Raw genomic sequence first — 20,702 nt, 5'->3', positions numbered from 1 at the left:
AGTGCTGCCTATCCCAGCTTTGTAACCCGACTTTTAGCTGGGATTAAAGGCTCGTGCGAGACCTTAACCCAGGCTCCAGGATTGTGTGTACACTGGGGCTGACACAGAGGGCCTCCAGCGGACACAGAGACAAGTGCCTAGAGTGTCCATCTCCTGAAGGAATCTCCCAATGCACCGCACATGTCATGTGGTGCATTGTGGGATATCTGGAGGCTGAGATGTGTTGTCCTGATCTCCAGAGCTCTGCACTGCACCATGCAGCGCAGATCATCTGGGAGCATTGTTCATGCTCCCAGCAACATTGCAGCGACTGTCTGGGGGAAGGTGAGTTGGACCAGCCTCCCCGCCGCCTGCCCGCCTGCCCATGTGAATGTTCCAATACAGTTTCTCCTCACAAAAGTACAACTGGATGAGTTTACATAGAATGTTGGCCAGTTTCAGTTGCCAAGTATCCAGGCATCATGGCCCCTGGCCAAAACAAATTTACCTTGAAGAATGAACGGTGTGACTTATGGTAACCACATAGCCAGCTCCTCCAACATCTAAGTAGGGCCCAGTAAAAGTAATTAATCCGGGATTTGCCACTGCATGGAGATACCTAATGTAAAGCAAAATAAATATCTTTAATGTAATAAAATAATTTGATAAAAATGAGTGTTGTAAAAAAAAGTTGCAAACATCTGAAACACAAAAAATTAACCCTTCACATACTTATGCACATGCTCACCATCTATTTGTGGTTGCATATTCTGTTTAAACTATATTTTATTTTGTGATTTAGATCATTTTAGTTACAACTTTTAGGTTTTGCAAACCATAATATGTTTATTTTAACTGATAACATATGTATCATTTCATAGATTTATTCTGATGAAGAGCTGTGCTCAAAACATGTAAGATATTTATTATTTAAACAGAAATGTTTCTCTGCAATTTTCTTGTCACTACAGGGATAGACCTTCTGGGTTTCTGCCCTCATCCCCATTTTAAGTGCACTGTATGAACTATCAACTAATTAAAATGGGTTGCTGCAGCAAGCTTCAGATTCAGAGAGAGAGAGAGAGAGAGAGAGCGCCAGCCTAGGCATGGCCATTTTATTTTTCCTGTACTTTTCAAATTGATTAAAAAGAAAGAAAGAGGAAGAGGACTGCCAGTTGAATTGACACCAGTGACTGACAGCATGAGTAGCTTGAGGGGGTAAAGTCTGCATTTGGTTATATTCACTAGTTTCTGGCTTGATTTACAGTCCCCACCTGGCTGGCCTATTTCAACAGAGCATATGGATTGGAACACATTCAGGAGTTCCCTTGTGTTTATTATCTCATTTACAGTGTATACAAAACATTTTCTTAAACCGTGCTTGTGCATAATTAATAGGCTACTATTAAACTAGCACATTTTTATGTAGAATTACAGTATAGGAAACCCAGAGAGCAGGAATAGGACTGCATGAAACACTGAGAGGCAATACTGCCATCAGAATCTGAAATTCATAATGAGAATCAAATGAAATAAGCTATAAAGGGATTTTACAAGTAACAGATTTTAGTGACCATATGTAGATGTTTTCATTATTAATGGCTGCACAGAACAGCAAGAAAGGCTATCTTTTAAAAAGCAAGCATCCAATATAATTTCCAACAAAAATTTAAACATTAAATGTGTTAGCATATATTATTTCATTTGGACTTCATCTGTCAGTTTAGTCCATAAAGACTTTTCATAAACCCTCATACAAAATATAAATCTCTTGTGCAATATTATCAACTTTCAAGGTTTCCTTAAACCTTTCATAACGGGATCCTAAAACTCACCATTGTCTCCTAGTGGGATCAAATGCTTTGTCCATGAGGGAACCAGGATAAATTCTAAGCACCCCATTGGGCGTTGCTATGTAACGGCGGACAATGTAACTGTTCAAGCTACTCATTTCCATTTGTGTCATCCATTCATCTGTGACGTGACTGGTAGCCATTACTTCATTTCTGACAGAGAACTGCAAAACAAAGACAGACCTAGCAGGGTTCCTTTAAGACTTGCATGAAAAGATAATAAGCTGCTTGCAGGGTTTCCTAAAGACCTATCAGAGATAATCTAAACCCAATTACTTCTTTAACATCTTCTCACACCAGATGGATCCAGCAAATTTCAAGAAACGGGGCGGGGGGTGGGGCTTACAAACTATCCTTATACTAATGAAATATTGTCTCCATGTTTACATGTTAGTTTGGGTATGCTTAAATACAGTCCCACTTTTGTTTTCTGTGTCTTTAAAGTGTGAACACTTAAGCACATTCTGTGCTCCTGCCAATTGTCACATTGATCTGATCTTCATATTGTTCACATTCATGTGATCTGATAAATCTTTCTTTCCATGAAAAGCTGCTGTTTGTTACTTGGACCCTCAAAACAGAACCCCACTAGCTGAGAAGAGTTTTTAAAAACCTAGTTAACATTGTTCTTTCTACCCAGAGGGAGTCATTCTTACTCCACACATGCCAAGTTCATTCATTTCTCACACAGTTAAGCAATGTGGGTATGAAGTACTCATGGCACTGACATTAAAAACACACACACATAACACAACTAATTGCTTGACATAGCAAGAAACCAAGAAATCAAGACAACAGTCACACTTTTCAAGCAAGGCGATTATGACAAAGTAAAGGGGTAAAAGAAAGCACATTTAAAAGAACATACTTTCAGCCCAGGATTGGCAATGAGGCGTGTGTTATCACTAAGGTATGCTGTGTAGTGCTCCACCATCCTCTTGGTCTCAGGTTGGCTCAGATGTTCATAAGGAGAAGAGAAACTACCTGCAGACAGCATTACTGTAGGGCTTTCTGGAAAGACAGCACACATAAACACTAATAAGCACTTGAACTCAGCTCATCCAGTTACTATAGATGACACACTGCTGATAAACAGACAATATAACAAAGATGTGAGAATAAGAAGCATTTCTTAAATGACAAAGTGGCGGTTCATGTGGCCACCAGGGGGTACTCTTGTAACTGTACATTATTGCAACTTTACATTATTCAACAACCATTCTCTTCTTCACATCTGAAAGGCAGAAAAGGGCTCTGAAATGTGGGAGATAGACACCTGTTATGGTCAGAGATACCACAGTGAAATGGAGTTATTAGAAGAGAAGAGAGAGGTAGAGACTCCCTATTTCTGGAACTTTAGGTAATATTAGGGGGCTGTATGAAAGTATGACAAAAGCATTAGCTACAATACTTTGCAACAACCTGAGCTCATGGCAGCTGTAGTGTTCAGCCGCACTTCACAGACTTCTACCATGGTGAGGCAGCTATGACTGTAAGAATCAAACTAGCATTCATAGTAGACAGCTTATTGTTGCTGGGTAGTAAAAGCTAGTCTGAGCTGATTCCTGAGTAGAGATGTGCAGAACTGTCCACGGTTCCAACGGAGAACCAGCCGTTTTGAGTGTTCTGAGCTCGGAACAGAACACCCTTCAAATGAGGGGTAGAATGGAATGACGCCATGCCAACTTAAAACACTAGAAATGTTCCAAGCACCATTTTAGACTCCAAAATAGCGTTCGGAACATTCTGAGTCGGAATGGGGTCGTTCTCTCAGAACAATCAGCTCAACCGGTTTCCCATGACTGACTTGCCATGAACTGCTTGAGCTGTAAGTCAGCACAGATTGACTGAAAACTGAACATATGGCTTTCTTCTGGCTTCTGCACACGTGCAGCAACCATTTGTGTGGTCAGCACCACCATGCAAATAGCTGCCACATGTGTGCAGAGGCCAGAAGAGTGCCATTTTGGAGTCCAAAATGGTGCTCTGAACGTTCCAAGTCAGAATGAGGTAGTTCCATCAGAACAACCAGCTTGACTGGTTGTTCTGACAGAACATTCCAGGGATTCTGTTTTCCATTCCAAGCTCAGAATGGATCACAAAATCCATCCATGCACATTCCTATTCCTGAGGTTTCCCATGATTGCCTTGCCATGGACTTATTCATCTGTAATTCAGCAAAGTCTGGCTGAAAACTGAACATATGAAGCTAAGTAAGATCATTCATCCATTTAGCAACAATTGTCTGCAATGCCTGGTAAGTGGCTATCTGGAATTTCAAACAGGTCTTTCCCAGCCCTACCTGTAAATGCTGGGACTAAATCTGGGGCCTTCTGTATGCAAAATATGTGCTCTAGAAGTGAGCAAGGCCCTCCCTGTAACTGCAGCTGGTGCAGACTCAGATGGTTGTGTGAAGATGCCCTCAGGCACTTGCCAATGTTGATTGTTCAACATAGGCATTGTAGTGAATTGAAACAAGCAAGCAAGCAAACAAACAAACAAGGGAGATAAAATGAAACAATTTGAGCTATTTATTTCAAACTGAATTTCTTGAAAGAATTTTCTTCTTAAATCTTTAAAGCATCCTAAGTAAACAGTAATAAATATCATGCTAGAATTGCTTAAACTGGTAAGTTTTAAAAGACATTTTGGCCTTGTAAGATGCAATGGAAAGAAGAAGCTGAACAGTCTGCCTGCCTTGACTTGTAATGGACTGGTGCTTTAAAGGGAAAACTGTAAGAAAGCGGTCTTTCTTCAGAGAGGAACCACCTGGTAGAGAATTTATGGGACTTTAAGGGATTGTGTTCATTTTTAAGGGGCAACATGGAAGAAGGTAAGAAGCTGTTTGCACAAGGAAACTGAACTTGAAGAAAAATATCAAAATACACTGTCAAAAGCTTTTGCTTAAATATAATTGTTTATTCTTTCTGTACTTTCACATTTCTGTGACAGTATATCCTGTGGCAGACTACTAAAATGAACGTGCCTGATTTTAACATATAAAACTATTCAGAGTTTTTTAAAAGGATGTTCTACTGAATTAAGAAGTTTTATACATTTTAGTCTCTGAACTCTCCAATTAAAAATATTTCAAAGTATATTCTCACCAGAGTTCTAACTTCTGGTTTCTTTCAGAGGGACTGATGGTATTAAATATTTATAGCTGGGAATAATATCTGCATAATTCCAAAGTCAACAGGATACAGCATGACTGGCAAGAGCTTCAATGTTTTCATGTTATTGCTAATGATTTATCTGACAGCCAGGAGAATCAAGCTCAGCTTTGAAAGCAGTATAACAACGCTACTCATGAGCAACACATCCTATTTTCTGAAAGCTAGATTATGCAACTACCTGCTCTTTTTCCATTTTTTTTAAAATGAAGCAGACAACCTCGAGACACTTTACTTCATAGCATTTCACCATGGTGCTGCCTGACCCATTTCAGAAAGCTCATACGGTGAAGAGTTTAAAGAAAACAGTACACTGAAGCAGCAACCAGGGACTGAAAGATAGACAGGCAGACCTTTGCTATATTAGGACTCCTTAGGAATACCAAATTCTGAGCTGGACTGAGTCAGGCAACTCTACTGACTAACAGGAGGGGCTGTAGCTCAGTGGAGGTCCCAGGTTCAATCCCAGGCATCTCCAGGGAGGGCTGGGAAAGGCCCCTTTCTGAACTGCAGACAAAACTGACCTAGATGGACCAATAGTCTGACCCAGTATAAGTCACTTCATTTGTATCTGGAGTCTTCAGGGAGTTGAACTGAAAGGATGTATTAGTTTTTCAAGCACTTTCTGCCTAAAAATTATGTCTATTTTCGTCCAGATCATGGTACCAGTTCAGACAATACATCATGCATCTGGCCCACAACATGCAATAAGGATATGCATATGCTGTACTCATGCACATCCTTCTCCCATCCTAGAATTCAGGTACACTTTTTCCTAATTGTGTAGGGGAAAGTTCATACAAACCATCCCTCTACACAATAGAAATATTACTTTGAACAAGTATTTCTAGCATGTGTAGAGGAGCAGTTTGAACAAACTGCACCCCTGCTTAATTGGGGAAATATATCCCATTGTTGGGACGAAGGAAGTGCATGCACACTCATAGCATATGTTCATCCTTATCATGTGTGCTGGGCCAGGCTGATTAAGTACCATCCAAACCTGCCCCTGGACAATTAAAAGGAAGTACATTAAAACCACCTAAGGTTGCTTTGAGAGAACTCTACAGTCCCTGAATTATCCAGCAGTATAGAATTATTCGTTGTATTTGTATTTGTCCAGCAAGGCACAGTCCTGGGAAGCTCCTGAATTTTGGGAACAAAGAAGGGCAGGCCCCAAATTTCTCTGACCAGGTTTGGATAAGTTTCTCCACCCAACTGAGCTAAAGCACTGTTGGGCTTCCTTTACATATTCTTCTTCTAACCTCTCACTATGCGATTTTTAATACCCTTGCCCATGCCCTAGCCCCATCCTCAGCTCTCCCTACACATTTGTATGTACTAGAGGAGGGTTTAGAGTGGCTGACATCCTAACTAATTCTGCACTTGCACAAAGTTGTCGCGCTAGCTACTTGTGCTCCAGAGTCCAGACTGCTACTGAGCTAGCACAAACATGTCTGAACTTGTGTAACAGGCACACAAACTGTGGCACACCTCATATGTTTTAAGGGGAACTTTTGCACAAGAGCACAACAGAGCAATTTCAAAAATCCCAATGTGATCCTCTTGTGCTATGGCAACTTTGCTCATTGCACAAGTGCAGGGTTCATCAGGATGTCAAATAGTATGTTCAGGGAATCTGTCTAAGCTTTAGGTTAGCGGGGTGAAGAAGCTTCCAAAAGGTTATTCAGACAAGCTCAGTGACTGCATGCTTCCCTTGCTCCCAAGGGTCAGTACCTTTCCTAAGCTATACTGGGCTAGTTCAGTTATCACACTATTCCTTGCTGCTTTTATAATCACTCTATGAGCTGTGATTACTGTTGAGGACCTGGGCAAAGAGAAACACTTTAGATTTTTATATTCCAAAAGGTTCTCCCTCATCAAATGTGCATTTTTACACAAAAATAGAAACTCAGAAATATGTACCTCAGTTCTACTCAGTCATATGGACTTTAATGAAATCTTAGGTGTCATTTATGTAGATGATGATGATGATGATAATTAAAAAGACTGCCAAAAAGAAAATGAATAGCAATTGCTTCCAATTTACACTAAGGGAAGAGAAAAGGAGAACCTTCAGCAGTATTTACACAATGGAACAAGGTAATTTGTGGAAGCTGTGGACACCTTTTTTAAAAAAAAACAACGGCCAATATGAGCTCAGTTTAGAAGTCTTTGAGCTGTTGAAACTTGCTATCCCTCTAGTTCCAAGAACACAGTCCTCCGATACTCTTGATTAATTGTGATTCTGATAACTAATCATAATAGTTTAAGTTAATCTTACAACTGATGGGTGGGTGATCAGATAGATTTCAGAAGAACTGCTTTACCTAGGGTTGCCAGTTGTTTGAAATGTAGACAAGCATTGGGCTGACCCAAGAGATCCAGTCGATGATATAGTAGCTTGCTACTGGGTACTGTGTTTAGGTTTTTAAGCTGTCTTACAGGTATTTCTGGCTGTATCACAACAATACACAAAATGAATGATGTATCTTGAACCTTTAAAAAGACCAAATACAAGGACATTAAAGTTAATGTGGAAAGAAATCATATTAACATGAAAAAGTAAATCTGAAAACTTTAAAATGTTCTCCTTAACTGTAGTTATGTGTACATATGTATACATACACCTATACATCCCATTATTTGCCCTTTAAGAGATTACTAGTAGTTCCCTAAGGATTATTTTTCTAGGTTCTCTGAAATCCATGGTTTTCTAAGCCTCTGCAGACATAGTAAGTAGGCCTGACACCAAGCAATAAAGGCTGAATATATTATTTCTGTGTATGTGTAAGAATGGTTAGCCTGATGTTGCTCACAAGGTTATGTAACTTGGCCTTTAGGATGTCCAGTGGGAGAACTGTTCTCTGATTTATTTAGAGCACATATTTGGATCAGTTTTCTTAAATGTGCAGCTACCGAAATGTCCAGGATATATTATTAAATAATATGTTAATTAAGTTGTACATTGCTCAGCTTGTAAATCTTCTTGTTTTTCACATTTAAAAAAATTGTTATCTGTGTGATAGAAGAGCCATGTGTACAGAAATTGTTTAGTAGTTTACAGATGGGAGCTACCATTGAAAAGCCCTGAATACACTATCTATCTATCTATCTATCTTATCATATTTTATATCGCCCAAAACATACGTCTCTGATACACTTGAACACTTCCAAGTGCTCACTCTGCTAATGTGAATCATTATAAGCATCTCTTACAACATTTTGCTGGCAAAGAACTATCACATCACTGGTTATGAAATTATATTTGGACACATAGTTTTGCTGGTATATCTTCTATATTCCCTAAAGTTTATCATGCTATGAATCCTAGGAAAAGTAATAATTAAGTTGCAAAGCATTCTAATACCAGAATTGCTAGTACTGCAAAATAATATTCAGGAAGACTCATACATACAGAGATGACATCTAGTAAACAATAATGTGTAACCTCTTTAAGTTTCTCAGAGTAAGTTTTTACACTGGTTTAACTATTTTATTTATTTTTTAAATTTGTAGATTGCCCCAAACTTCTGTCTAATTATGTGAAATGACCCATCAATACACAAAATAGTCAATGAGTTCTTAACAGCAAAACATGTTTCATCCTATTGAAGGCACAGTTTCCTTTTAATTATCATGGCCAGGGATAATACCCAGAGTTGCGCCCAATTAAAAAGAAAAAGAAAAAAAGGCCCAACCCTAAATTGTCTATTTTTCTCATGTAACTGGAAAATACATTGGTTACAATCTGCCACACTCCTGTAATTGGCTCCCCACTCTTACACAAGTCCTGGCTCTTAGTTGTACTAGCATTTTACACGTGAACAGGGCTGTAAAGCCCTGTTCCAATGTAGAAAAAATGGATACTATACTTTTGCACAGCATCCCAGAGCGTGCTTGGAAGTCTTGCCCCAGACCAACATGCCCCAAAACTTCACTTTTCCCCACACTGCTCACAGTTATGGTATTTGTCTGAAGAGCAAATGCTGTATGCATGATGGCAGTAATTTTCATGATCGCAAGAATGAATTTCTGGATTATTTATTTATTTGTTTGTTGCATTTATATAACTGCCCTATATAAAATCTCAGGGTGGTTTACAATCCAATCAAAACCTAAAAATCATATAAATAGACTAAAATTAAAACAAAACTTGAAAACATCATAAGCTAAAAGCCTGATAAAGCATGTGTGTTTTCAAAAGTCATTTAAAAGCACCTGTGCACGCTTTAGAGGGAACAGAGAACCAGACCCGCCCTGGCGGGATTCATGAAGAAGAAGGTGCTCTTTTAAATACCTTGGGCCAAGCCGTTCAGGGCTTTATTGGTACTGACCTGCAATTTGTATTTTGCCCAGAAACTAATTGGCAGCCAGTGTAGAGATAAAATAGGAGTAATCTCTATTGGTGGCCCCAGACACCAACCTGGCTGCCGCATGCTGCACCCGATGCAGTTTCCAAACTATGTACAAAGGCAGCCCAATGTAGAGTGCATTGCAGTATTCAAACCTGGGTGCTACCAGCATATGCACCACTGTTTTAAGATAGTTTGTCTTCAGAAATGGACATAGCAGGTGTATCAGCTGAAGCTGATAAAAAAGTTCTTCTGGCCAGGGCCTCAACCTGAAATATCAGGGAGAGATTTGGGTCCAGAAGTACTCTCAAGCTACATATCTGATCTTTCAGGGGGATTGTAACCCCATCCAGAACAGGCAGATCTAAACCACTTCCTAAGTTTCTGCCTCCCGCTATGAGCACCTCCACCATGTTTGGATTCAACTTCAGTTTGTTCTCCCTCATTGCCGATTCCAAGCAAGCATTTAGAGAGGTTAAGCCATCTTCTAATGAAATTGATATGGAGAAATAGATCTGGGTGTCATCAGCATATTGATAGCACCTCAGTTCTAGGAGGAAGCATGAAAACTGATTCACATGATATTATTATACTTGCTTACTTAGTTGGACAGTGAGGAGGACTTACACACATTTGCCAAGGTCAAACATTCCCATAGCTGAGAGTCAAGTCAAATATTCAGAATGTATTATGGTAGAATCTTGTAATGCAACCATGCCATTTCTCATGAGAGGAGTGTACTATTGTGTCAGTTTCTGAAATGAATGCTTAACTCACACGTAGGCAAATAAATACACTCTACTGCTGCTTATATAATCACCAACAACAATATACAGGAGCACAATCAGCCCTGGCAAACCAAGGCCTAGAGGACATGCAATAGCAGTATTAAGGCTCCAAACTCTTGGAAGTAATACAATAGAAGTTCCTGTTGGGTTGCAATTAAAATTTCCATTTAGTTTCAATACATAAGCATACCTTAAAGTACCCACTGCCATCCAGAAGTGAACTCTGTCACTTACCATTTTCCAGGCATAACTCACGTTGTAGGCATCTTTCCCAATTTCACGCAGTTTGTTTACATGCCAAGATAGGGAGGAGTTCACTGGAACTGTAATAAGCTGACTGCCTAGAGGGAGGCTAAGTTGGCAACAAACAATTTCCATCACTTATTAAAAGAAATTCAACATCTCAATTTACTTTAAAATGTAAGTTTTAAAATGAAGAAAGAACTGAGTAGAATTTGTTCTTAATTAAAATAGAAGTGGAATGCATTGCAACATTGCATTTACAATTTGCACTCAAACTCAAATACCACTAAACTCCGATTGGATAAACAGGTTCTAAAAGGAGACAGGTCTGTGATATCATCAGTAGAATTAAATCACTGAAGGCACTAATTGCTTTAAGTAACAGAAGCAATTAGCTCTTTGTCTGCTATTTAGGATTAGACAGATTACAACACATCATCCCAAGTGCTGAATCATGACAAAAAGAGCACCACAGCACTCTTTCCAGTCCACATAAAGTCTAATGTGGCACTTTCTGAGTGGCACAGTGTTCTCTCTATTTTTTCATCTATTTGCAGAATGAGTTTTGTTCTGGGTGGCAGTATCAAGGAAGTGTGTGCGCATGTATATTCAGAGTGGGACTTTCCTGACCAAACCTGCATGGACATCAAAAAATGTGTGAACGGGCATGCACACGCACACTTTAGAGGGAACACTGGTGGCACAGTGTTATATCTCCTAAAAACTTGATATGTGCAGGATTGCTTCCAACTCAGGTGCTTCTTAGAATTAAAGAGGCAATAGCACTGCAGTGTTCCTTTCCCTAGCTTTAAAGAATGCTGTGGTTTTATTGCTGCTGCCTCTCCCAGAATTCAAGTGCCAGACAGCAGCAGCCTTCAAAGGCACAGACACAGGCAAGATGGTGCCTTGGTGTTTCTTTGAGCAAAGAAGAGGAGGGAAATATGGAAACATTATTAAGAAGAAGCAAGAAGGTGGGTGGACAGAAGATTAGGCAGACAGGTTTTACAATTCTGTTTGCAAGGCTGTATAGTGATGACACATTCAACTCAATTTAAAAGTTTTAAGATCCATTATTTTTATTTCCAAGCAAATGAATTGATTTCATTTCCATTCTAAGTCACATGGATCCTCTATGATCCAGTGTAGTGTACAGAACAGTATATAATAGGATAGTATAACACCAATAGATTTTATTTCCATTGTTTGAAGCTTCAGGACCATTTTTTCATACTATTTTAAAATGATATAGAAACACCCTCAAAACCTACACTTGTCTTCAGATGCATACAATTTTAATGTAAAAATAATTATTTTATTATTATTATCATTATTATTATTTTTACATTTATATCCTGCTCTTCCTCCAAGGAGCCCAGAGCAGTGTACTACATACTTGAGTTTCTCCTCACAACAATCCTGTGAAGTAGGTTAGGCTGAGAGAGAAGTGACTGGCCCAGAATCACCCAGCTAGTATCATGGCTGAATAGGGATTTGAACTCAGGTCTCTCTGGTCCTAGTCCAGCACTCTAACCACTACACCATGCTGGCTAATGATAATAATAGTAACACAGAAATCACCATCAGCCAATTACAAAAAGCAGCATTACTGGGAACATCCTATATTCTGCGACGATATCTATAACAATTGACAATAAAATTCAGCCATCCCAGGTCCTTGGGAAAGACTCGATGTCTGGGTAAAACAAACCAGTCAATAACACCTGTCTGACTGTGTAAACAAGAAATAATGATGATGATGCACAGGCACACATTTTGGAGACAATATTTTATTAGGACAAGCTTCTGAATCTCTTGATAATGCTGCTTTGGGAAAGCCAGAATATAATGTTTCACCTCCAGAACATGCACAAATAGTTGGGGACTCCATGACCTGACAAACATATTTTGTCATGAAATCAGTTTTCAGAACCCTAAAGTGTCAAGTGATAGCAGCAGCAATTGTGAATTTCAGTGCCAGATTCTGTTCATTAATTTGCTTGCTCCAGATTGAGAATATATTCTAAATCACATGTATCAATCACAATTCTAAATTCATACCTAGCATTTTTTGAAAACAGGGACAGCCCCAAACATTTTGCTGCCTGAAGGACAATATTATGACCTGTATCCACAGAGACTGCCTCACCATGCCTCATGAAAGGGTAGCTCCTGTTTGAAGAGATATCTAGAATACTCAGGGTGCAGTGGTGCCTCCTTTGGGTCCTACATTTACAGAGCAGTTATGATGCATTATTTTAATTTAATTTTATTTATAAACAAGCTGGGGGAAGCAATGCTTCATGTATGCTACAGGAGAGGGGCAATTTTCGTCTATCCACTGCTCCCTGAAGGTCACTGTGACTCTTGAAAATATATCCCTGAGTGTTATGCAGCCCTCAAGGATATATTTTTGGGAGTTATTGTGTGCGGGAAAGGGAGACTGATTAAAATCATCCTTGCCTCCTAACACCAGCACAGGATTAGTAGAACAAGCACTGTGTGAGTCTGGATGTCAGCCAGTAGCATAAGCCATACAGAGACTGGTTTCAAATGTTTCTTTCCACATATCCAAAAGGCTTTTGTAAACAGATGAGTCTTAAATAGATGTCTAATGATGTGCAAGAGTAGACACAAACTTACCTCCCAAGGGAGATGGCTCTACAAAATCAAAGCAACTACTGAAAGCCTGTCTTTTCCGAATGATAGTCTAACTTCCCACAAAAAGAACTAGGATGAAGGGCCTTCAAATATTATCTTAAGAGGTCAAGTTGGCCCATATGGGGAGAGTGAGAGACATAGCTTCTCAGGTTGCTTTAAAGAGAAAAATAATTACTGTGAATTAGGTCCAAAAGTTGCCAGCAGCCAGGACAGATGAAGCAGCATTGGTGATATAATTTATTGCCTGCCGAATTCCATCAAACGTTTGTTTTAGCATTCTGCACTATTTACAAATTGTGGATCACAAGGGTAAGGCTGTGTTACAGTAGTAAATCCTTGAGGTTACAAGAGACATAATGATCTGCTGAGAATGACTGGTACAGTTCTGAGTAATTAATATATCAATATGGGTAACATCATTTATACTGATTTTTCTAAAATGAATTTTAAAACAAGATATAATAGCTATTACTTGAACCCTATGTGGATTTTTGGTTCTTTTTTCCCCTTAAATTGTTCTGAATTGTTGCTTAACAAGCAGTTGGGCATGGAATTACATGCCCTAGTTATATTTTTCATTGTAGCAAACATTTCTTCAATGTAGCAAACATTTCACCATAGGCAACTCACAGCACACTCATTTCATTTTCCTAACTATTAATGTACGTTTGCCTACCTTACAGAGGTGGTGTGGAGATTAAGGTTTCTATAATACTTTGAAGATGAAAAACGTAGTATGAGGCCAATTATTTAATTTGAAGATTTGAGTTGGACATAGTCAAATATGAGCAGAATACAATATACTGGAAAAAACCATAAACCAACTATCTTGGTGGGCAGGGTTTAAAGGTTAATTACTAGCTTCAGCCATGAAGAGATATAAACAGCAATAATCCAGAGAGATTTGAGTAGGCTGAAAATCTGACATAATTAGCATTGTGATACACCAGTAAAACAGCCTAATGCTTGCTGTTCCTGTCTGCAACATATCATGCCCCTCAGGAGACAGATTTTAAAGCTATTTTTCCAGGGACTCCCCTTTTCATCTATGAAAATCTACTTTTAGAGCCAAGGAGCTGCGAAGCAAGAAGACAAACAACAGAAGCTCCTTTTGTATGGTCTTGATGTAATGATTGTCAAGAGGCTTGCACAAAGTCCAATGGTCTTACCCCAAGCCCTTTATGGCTTCGGTGAAATCAGTGTTTCCCCTCCTGACATCACAACACTAGATAGTTTAAAATGGCCAATGTTCAGGAGAAAAATGTCTGTAAAAATTATTAATGACTGGACAGGGATCAGAATGATAGCATGGATTTATAGGTCAAGATCTCGAGACTAGAATATATTCAAAGCAGCTCTGTTGAAATAATAGCTAGTAGGCCAGACATCCACATGACAATGACAATGACAATGATAACATCCAGACTAATAAAGCTACAGGGGAGGGACAATTTTTGTCCACCTCCTCACCCCTCTGAAGCTATCTGCGGCTCTCAAAAATAGGTACTGCATGCTGCTTAGCCCTCAGGGACATATTTTTGAGAGTCACAGTCAGCTTCAGAGCAGAGGGGCAATCAACAAAAATCACCTGTCCTCTGTAGCATTAATGCAGCAATACCTACCAACGTGCTTCGTCAGTCTTAGTTAAACAAAAATAATATTTGGTTATGGGAAGATGACTTATGGCAGAATCCACCACAATGATCTTCTAAGTAATCTCTAGGGAAACGTACAGTAGCAATCTATGTAAAAGCAATTCGTGTGTTCTCCATATATTTTTGGTGGTGGATTAGCAAAAGAACATCCTGTTGAATTTTTACTGGGGATTATTTAATTTTATTTATTTGTTTATCAAATTTGTATACAGCCCCAAACTTACATCTCTGGGTGGTTAACAATAGCATAAACCAACTTTAAAACATTTACAAAAACTTAAAAAAATTTAACAATTTAAAAATAAACCAGAAATTAAAACCTAAAAAATTTAGGAAGCTGAAAAAGCTTGGGTGAAAAGGGTTTTCAGGTGTTTTTTGAAAACGGCCAGAGATGGCGAGGATCGTATCTCAGCAGGGAGCGCATTCCACAATCTCGGGACAGCGACCTAGAAGGCCCGTTTCTGTGTAGCCACCAAATGGGTTGGCGGTAAATGGAGACGGACCTCCTCAAATGACCTCAATGGGCGGTGGGGCTCGTAGTGAGGAAGACGATCTCTTAAATACCCAGGGCCTAAGCCGTTTAGGGCTCTGTAAGTTATAACTAGCACTTTCTATTTTGTCTGGAAACTTATTGGCAGCCAGTGTAGCTCCCTCAGTAAAGGAGTAATATGGTCTTTCCGAGATGACCCAGAGACCAACCTGGCTGCCGCAGTCTGAACCAACGGAACCTTCTGGACTATGTACAAAGACAGCCCCACGTAGAGCGCATTACAGAAGTCAAGTCTGGAGGTTACCAACAAATTTACCACTGTTTTGAGGTCACTGATCTTGAGAAACGGGCGCAGCTGGCATATCAGCCGGAGCTGATAGAAAGCACCTCTGGCCACCACCTCAACCTGAGAAACCAGGGAAAGGTGTAAATCCAGAAGTACTCTCAGACTGCGAACCTGTTCCTTTTGGGGAAGTGTGACCCCATCTAGAACAGGTAGATCAAAATCGTCTCTAGAGTTCTGACCCCACACAATAAGTACCTCTGTCTTATCTGGATTCAGCTTCAATTTATCCTTCTTCATCCAGCCCATTACTGCTTCCAGGCAGGCATTTAGGGAGGATATGCCAACTCCTTAAGAAGTTGACATGGAGAAGTAGATCTAGGTGTCATCAGCATACTGGTAACACTCAGCTCCAAATCCCCTGATGATCTCTCCCAGCGGTTTCATGTAGATGTTAAAAAGCATTGGAGAAAGTACGGAGCCTTGAGACACCATACTTAAGCTCAGATTTCAAAGAGCAACAGTCTCCAATCGACACCATCTGGAATCTGTCAATGAGGTAGGAGTGGAACCACTATAAAACAGTGCCTCCCACCCCCAACACCCTCAGACGTTCCAGAAGGATACTATGGTTGATAGTTTTGAAAGCCTCTGAGAGCCAAAAGGACCAACATAGTAACACTTCCTCTGTCAATTCCCAATTGGAGATCATCCATCAGGCCAACCAAGGCAGTCTCTGAGGGATCTAATGCAGGCTACTTTAGAAGAGGTCTAATAATTGCCTCCTTAAGACAAGGAGGCATCCTGCCTCCCTCAGAGAAGCATTTATGACTTCTACCGGGATGTCTACAACAGCCTCCATGCTAGATAGAACAAGCCATGGTGGACAAGGGTCAAGAGAACAAGTGGTAGGCCTCACCGCTCCAAGCTACTTGTCCACATCCTCAGGAGTCACAAACTGAAACTGATCCAGTCATATCACATAAGAGGAGTTGTTGGGCACCTCCAGTTCAGACATCGAATTAATTATCGAGTCTCCATCTAGGTCAGCTCGAATCCGAGAGATTTTATTTGTGAAAAACTCTTTAAACACATCACAGCGGGTAACTGATGACTCCAAATTCTGGTTCGGGGGTGGGGGCAGATACAGTACTAGTCTCCTCACAACCCTGAACAACTCCGCTGGACGTGAACTCGCAGAGGCAACACGGGGAAGAAAAGAACTGCCTCTTTGCCACATGTATTGCTTGAGCATAGATCTTTAAATATGCTCTGTATAGCAATCTGTGGGATTCGAGTCGAGTCTTTCTCCACTTGAGCTCCAGTTGCCTACCTTGCCGCTTCAATCCCCGTAGATCTTCCATATATCAAGGGGCCAATTTTGAAGCGGGTCGGAGGGGACACTAAGGAGCAATCATGTCTACTGCCCTGGTGAGCAAGTTGTTCCAGTTCTCAACCAGGGCATCTACAGGATCACTGGCAAAGCCAACACTGAATCCCTCCAAGGCTTCTTGGAATCTTACTGGATCCAATAAACTCTTCAGGCAGACCATTCTAATAGGCCCCTTGCCCCTGCAGAGGTGGGAAGTAGTTGTAAGTCCAACCTTAACCAGATGGTGGTCCATCCATGACAATGGAGAAATCACAGGAGTCCTACTCACAGAACTCTACCCTGATCAGAGTAAAAGACCAAATCAAGCGTGTGACCTGCAATATCTACGGCAATTTTTAAAAAACTTCTGAAAGCACATCTCTTCAACCAAGCTTTCTCAGCATTTTAAAACTTGTTTTTAAATTGTTCTGATTATTTAATTGTTGTTTTATGATGTTTTTAATTGTTAATTATTGTCTTATAATGTTTTATAATTTTGTTTTAATTATTAATTGATATTAATGGCGTTTTGATGTAAACCGCCCTGAGCCTTTTGAAAGGGTGGTATAAAAGTTTTAATAATAAACAAATAAATAAATAAATGAGCCCCTGGTGGCGCAGTGGTAAAACTGCCGCCCTGTAACCAGAAGGTTACAAGTTTGATCCTGACCAGGGGCTCAAGGTTGACTCAGCCTTCCATCCTTCCGAGGTCGGTAAAATGAGTACCCAGAATGTTGGGGGCAATATGCTAAATCATTGTAAACCACTTAGAGAGCTCCGGCTATAAAGCGGTATATAAATGTAAGTGCTATTGCTATTGCTAAATAAATAAATATGTGTCAGTCCAGAAACCACTTGGGATAGGCCCATAGTTGTCATGGCCGCTATGAACTCCTGAGCTACTCCAGACACATCAGTCCCAAAATGAACATTGAAGTCCCCCAGCACCAAGAGTCTGGGAGACTCCAACGCAAGTCCCGCAACCAAGCCCGTGAGCTCAGTAAGGGATTCTGTTGGGTAGCAAGGCGATCGGTACACCAACGGAAGTCCCAATCTATCCCTGGTCCCCAAAATCAAGTACACACATTCAATATGATCTGATGCCCTAACAGGGACTCTGGTAAGGGAGATGTTATCCTTATAGTCCACAGCCACTCCACCTCCCTGCCCACGTCCCCTCATCTGCTCCTCTACAGAATATCCTGGAGGGAGAAGCTGGGACCAAACTGGACCACTAGCCTCCCCCAAGTCTCGGTAATACATACCAGGTCGGCCCCTTCATCCATGATCAAATCATGGATGAGTTCAGGTTTATTTTGGACCAACCTAGCATTACAGATTAACAGGGTAAGGCTATGTGGGTTGTTGGAAGTGCTTCCTGAGGTCAAAGAGCTAGCAGGATAGCCGGAAGGGGACACACCTATTAAATTTCTGACTACCCTTCCCCTGGAACGGCCTGCTGAACTGCCAGTGTTACTTCTATTCCCCACCACTACCTGAAATAGCTGCCCCATAGTCAACGAAGGCACCCCCTGTCCCCCCATCTCCTGACAAACCCAAACACATTACAACAACTTCAATCTAAGTCCAGAACAGCATAAAAGTGACCAAACAGAAGCCCTCTAGCACTGGCCCTTGTTCTCCCCTGAAGTGGCTCCCCCCAAAGGGTGACCCCCTTTGGGGTCACCCCTTTGGTGGCGACCCCGCTGGTGGCAGACCCGCCACCACAAGCAGCCTTCCTATAAAGCCCAAAACTGAGCAGGTGACCCGAGGAACAGCTGAGTCACTCAGGGGCTGGTCCCAATCCTGCCCCCACTTCCCACAGATGTTAACCTGAGGCTTCAGCCCCACAGGGGAAGCAGGCAGGCAACAGCAGAAGAAACCCTAGCACCCACCTGATCTCTCACTCCAGGCAGCACCAGGTGGGAAGTGGATGGACTCTCCCTCTCCCCCTCTGCTGGATTAAACATACACGCACCAATTTGGTATGAATAATTATCTCAAAGTCTTACCTGAGAATGTTCTGTCGAACCAATTCAAATTTTGGGATATTTTCATAATGTATGATATCTGTATGAAGTGGTGGTTCCGAAAGCAAATAGGGTCTGGTAAGGGAGGGGTGCATAAGTGTATATCCTAAAAATGGGGGGGAAGTCAATGTATCATATTGTGAATACATTACATTTACAACATGCTTTGAAGAATATCTATGTTCAAATTAGTATGTATTGCATTACTAATTATCTATGTAACAGTAACTACAGTAAAGGATATTCACACAAAGAACTCCAGTGGCAATGGATAAATGATTTCAAGGGCAAACAAAAGTCAGTATGATTTATTTCAAATAGTACAGGTTTGATTACTGAATCTCTTAAGCAAGATTTATTGAACTACAAAGTTACCTTTATTATCTATCAGAAATGTATAAGAAGCCAAAGAATCTTGATAATAAGTGACATCCTCCAAAATATATGCCAGGTTAACATCAACTCCAACAATTCCTAGTAGTAAATTTCCAAAATAACAAGGTTTGCTTACAGTCATTATCAGACCTGTGGAAAAAAGCAAATACACAATTAGTGATAGGAAACTTCCACCATCTCTGTATGAAGGTGTTTTTTTTAAAAGTAATGAATAGGTCAATCCTATGCATTCACCTATTACTTGAAAGTAAGTTCAAATTTATTCAGTGGCCAGCATGATGTGCTGTCTCCCGTCAACACTAAGGATCCATGCCTGCTGGAGAAGCCTGCTGGAGAAGAGGAGAAGAGGATTCCATCTCCCCCAGGGTGAGAGACTGGGGTGTTTGCCTCTTCTCTTCTGCCCTCCTGGGTTGCCATCTGCTTCTCCCAGGACTGCTTGTGGAGAGGCTTTGCAGGACTGGGGTTGTAAGAGTGAGTGGGCAGTTTTTTTCCTGGTTCCACCTGCTGAGCTTACTGCTCAGCCTATATAGGAAGACTGCCAGTAGCCAAAGCCCCCAGAAGCCTGCTGGAGAAGAGGATTCCATCTCCCCCAGGGTGAGAGACTGGGGTGTTTGCCTCTTCTCTTCTGCCCTCCTGGGTTGCCATCTGCTTCTCCCAGGACTGCTTGTGGAGAGGCTTTGCAGGACTGGGGTTGTAAGGGTGAGTGGGCAGTTTTTTCCCTGGTTCCACCTGCTGTGCTTACTGCTCAGCCTATATAGGAAGACTGCCAGTGGCAGCGGGCCCGCCACCGGCGGGATTGCCACCAAAGGGGGTTGCCCCTTTGGGGGAGCCACTTCGGGTGAGAAACGAGGGCGAGGGCTGGACACTTTGTCCAACCATTTGTATAGAGGGAGGCTTCTGTTCAATCAGTTTAGGTTGTGCTGAGGTTGGGCTGAAGTTGTAATGTGTGTGGGTTTGTCTAGAGATGGGGAGCCAGGGAATGCCTTCGTTGAAGGTGGGGCTGCTATTCCTGTGGTGGTGGGGAATAGAAGAAGTAACACTGGCAGGTCCGCAGGCTGTTCCGGGGGAAGGGTGGTCAGAAATCTAATAGCTGTCCCCCTTTCCGGCTCTCCTGCCAGCTCTTTGATCTCGGGGAGCACTGCCAACATCCCACATAACCTTACCTTGCTTCTCTGCAATGCCAGGTCGGTCCAAAATAAATCAGAACTCATCCATGATTTGATCATGGATGAAGGGGCCGACCTGATGTGTATTACTGAGACTTGGTTGGGGGAGGCTAGTGGTCCAGTTTGGTCCCAGCTTCTCCCGCCAGGATATTCTGTAGAGGAGCAGGTGAGGGGACGTGGGCGGGGAGGTGGAGTGGCTGTGGTCTATAAGGATAACATCTCCCTTACCAGGGTCCCTGTTAGGGTATTGGACCATATCGA

General features: G+C 41.2%; 1 protein-coding gene across 5 annotated transcripts in view; it reads right to left on the bottom strand.

Annotated features, from left to right (window-relative positions):
- CACHD1 (cache domain containing 1) overlaps positions 1–20,702 on the bottom strand; it is a 230,064-nt gene that overhangs the window by 30,114 nt on the left and 179,248 nt on the right. For all 5 annotated transcript variants that reach the window (XM_053243265.1, XM_053243269.1, XM_053243266.1 and 2 more), the window contains 7 exons: positions 19,255–19,404; positions 18,862–18,985; positions 10,383–10,500; positions 7,336–7,504; positions 2,701–2,843; positions 1,815–1,996; positions 488–598 (listed from right to left, as the gene is read on the bottom strand). In XM_053243265.1, the coding sequence (XP_053099240.1) occupies positions 488–598; positions 1,815–1,996; positions 2,701–2,843; positions 7,336–7,504; positions 10,383–10,500; positions 18,862–18,985; positions 19,255–19,404 (997 nt within the window). The remainder of the gene's footprint in view (positions 1–487; positions 599–1,814; positions 1,997–2,700; positions 2,844–7,335; positions 7,505–10,382; positions 10,501–18,861; positions 18,986–19,254; positions 19,405–20,702) is intronic.

Source organism: Hemicordylus capensis, chromosome 4, assembly GCF_027244095.1.
Source record: "Hemicordylus capensis ecotype Gifberg chromosome 4, rHemCap1.1.pri, whole genome shotgun sequence".
NCBI classification, from domain to species: domain Eukaryota; kingdom Metazoa; phylum Chordata; class Lepidosauria; order Squamata; family Cordylidae; genus Hemicordylus; species Hemicordylus capensis.
This window is presented reverse-complemented; position numbering and strand designations above follow the sequence as displayed.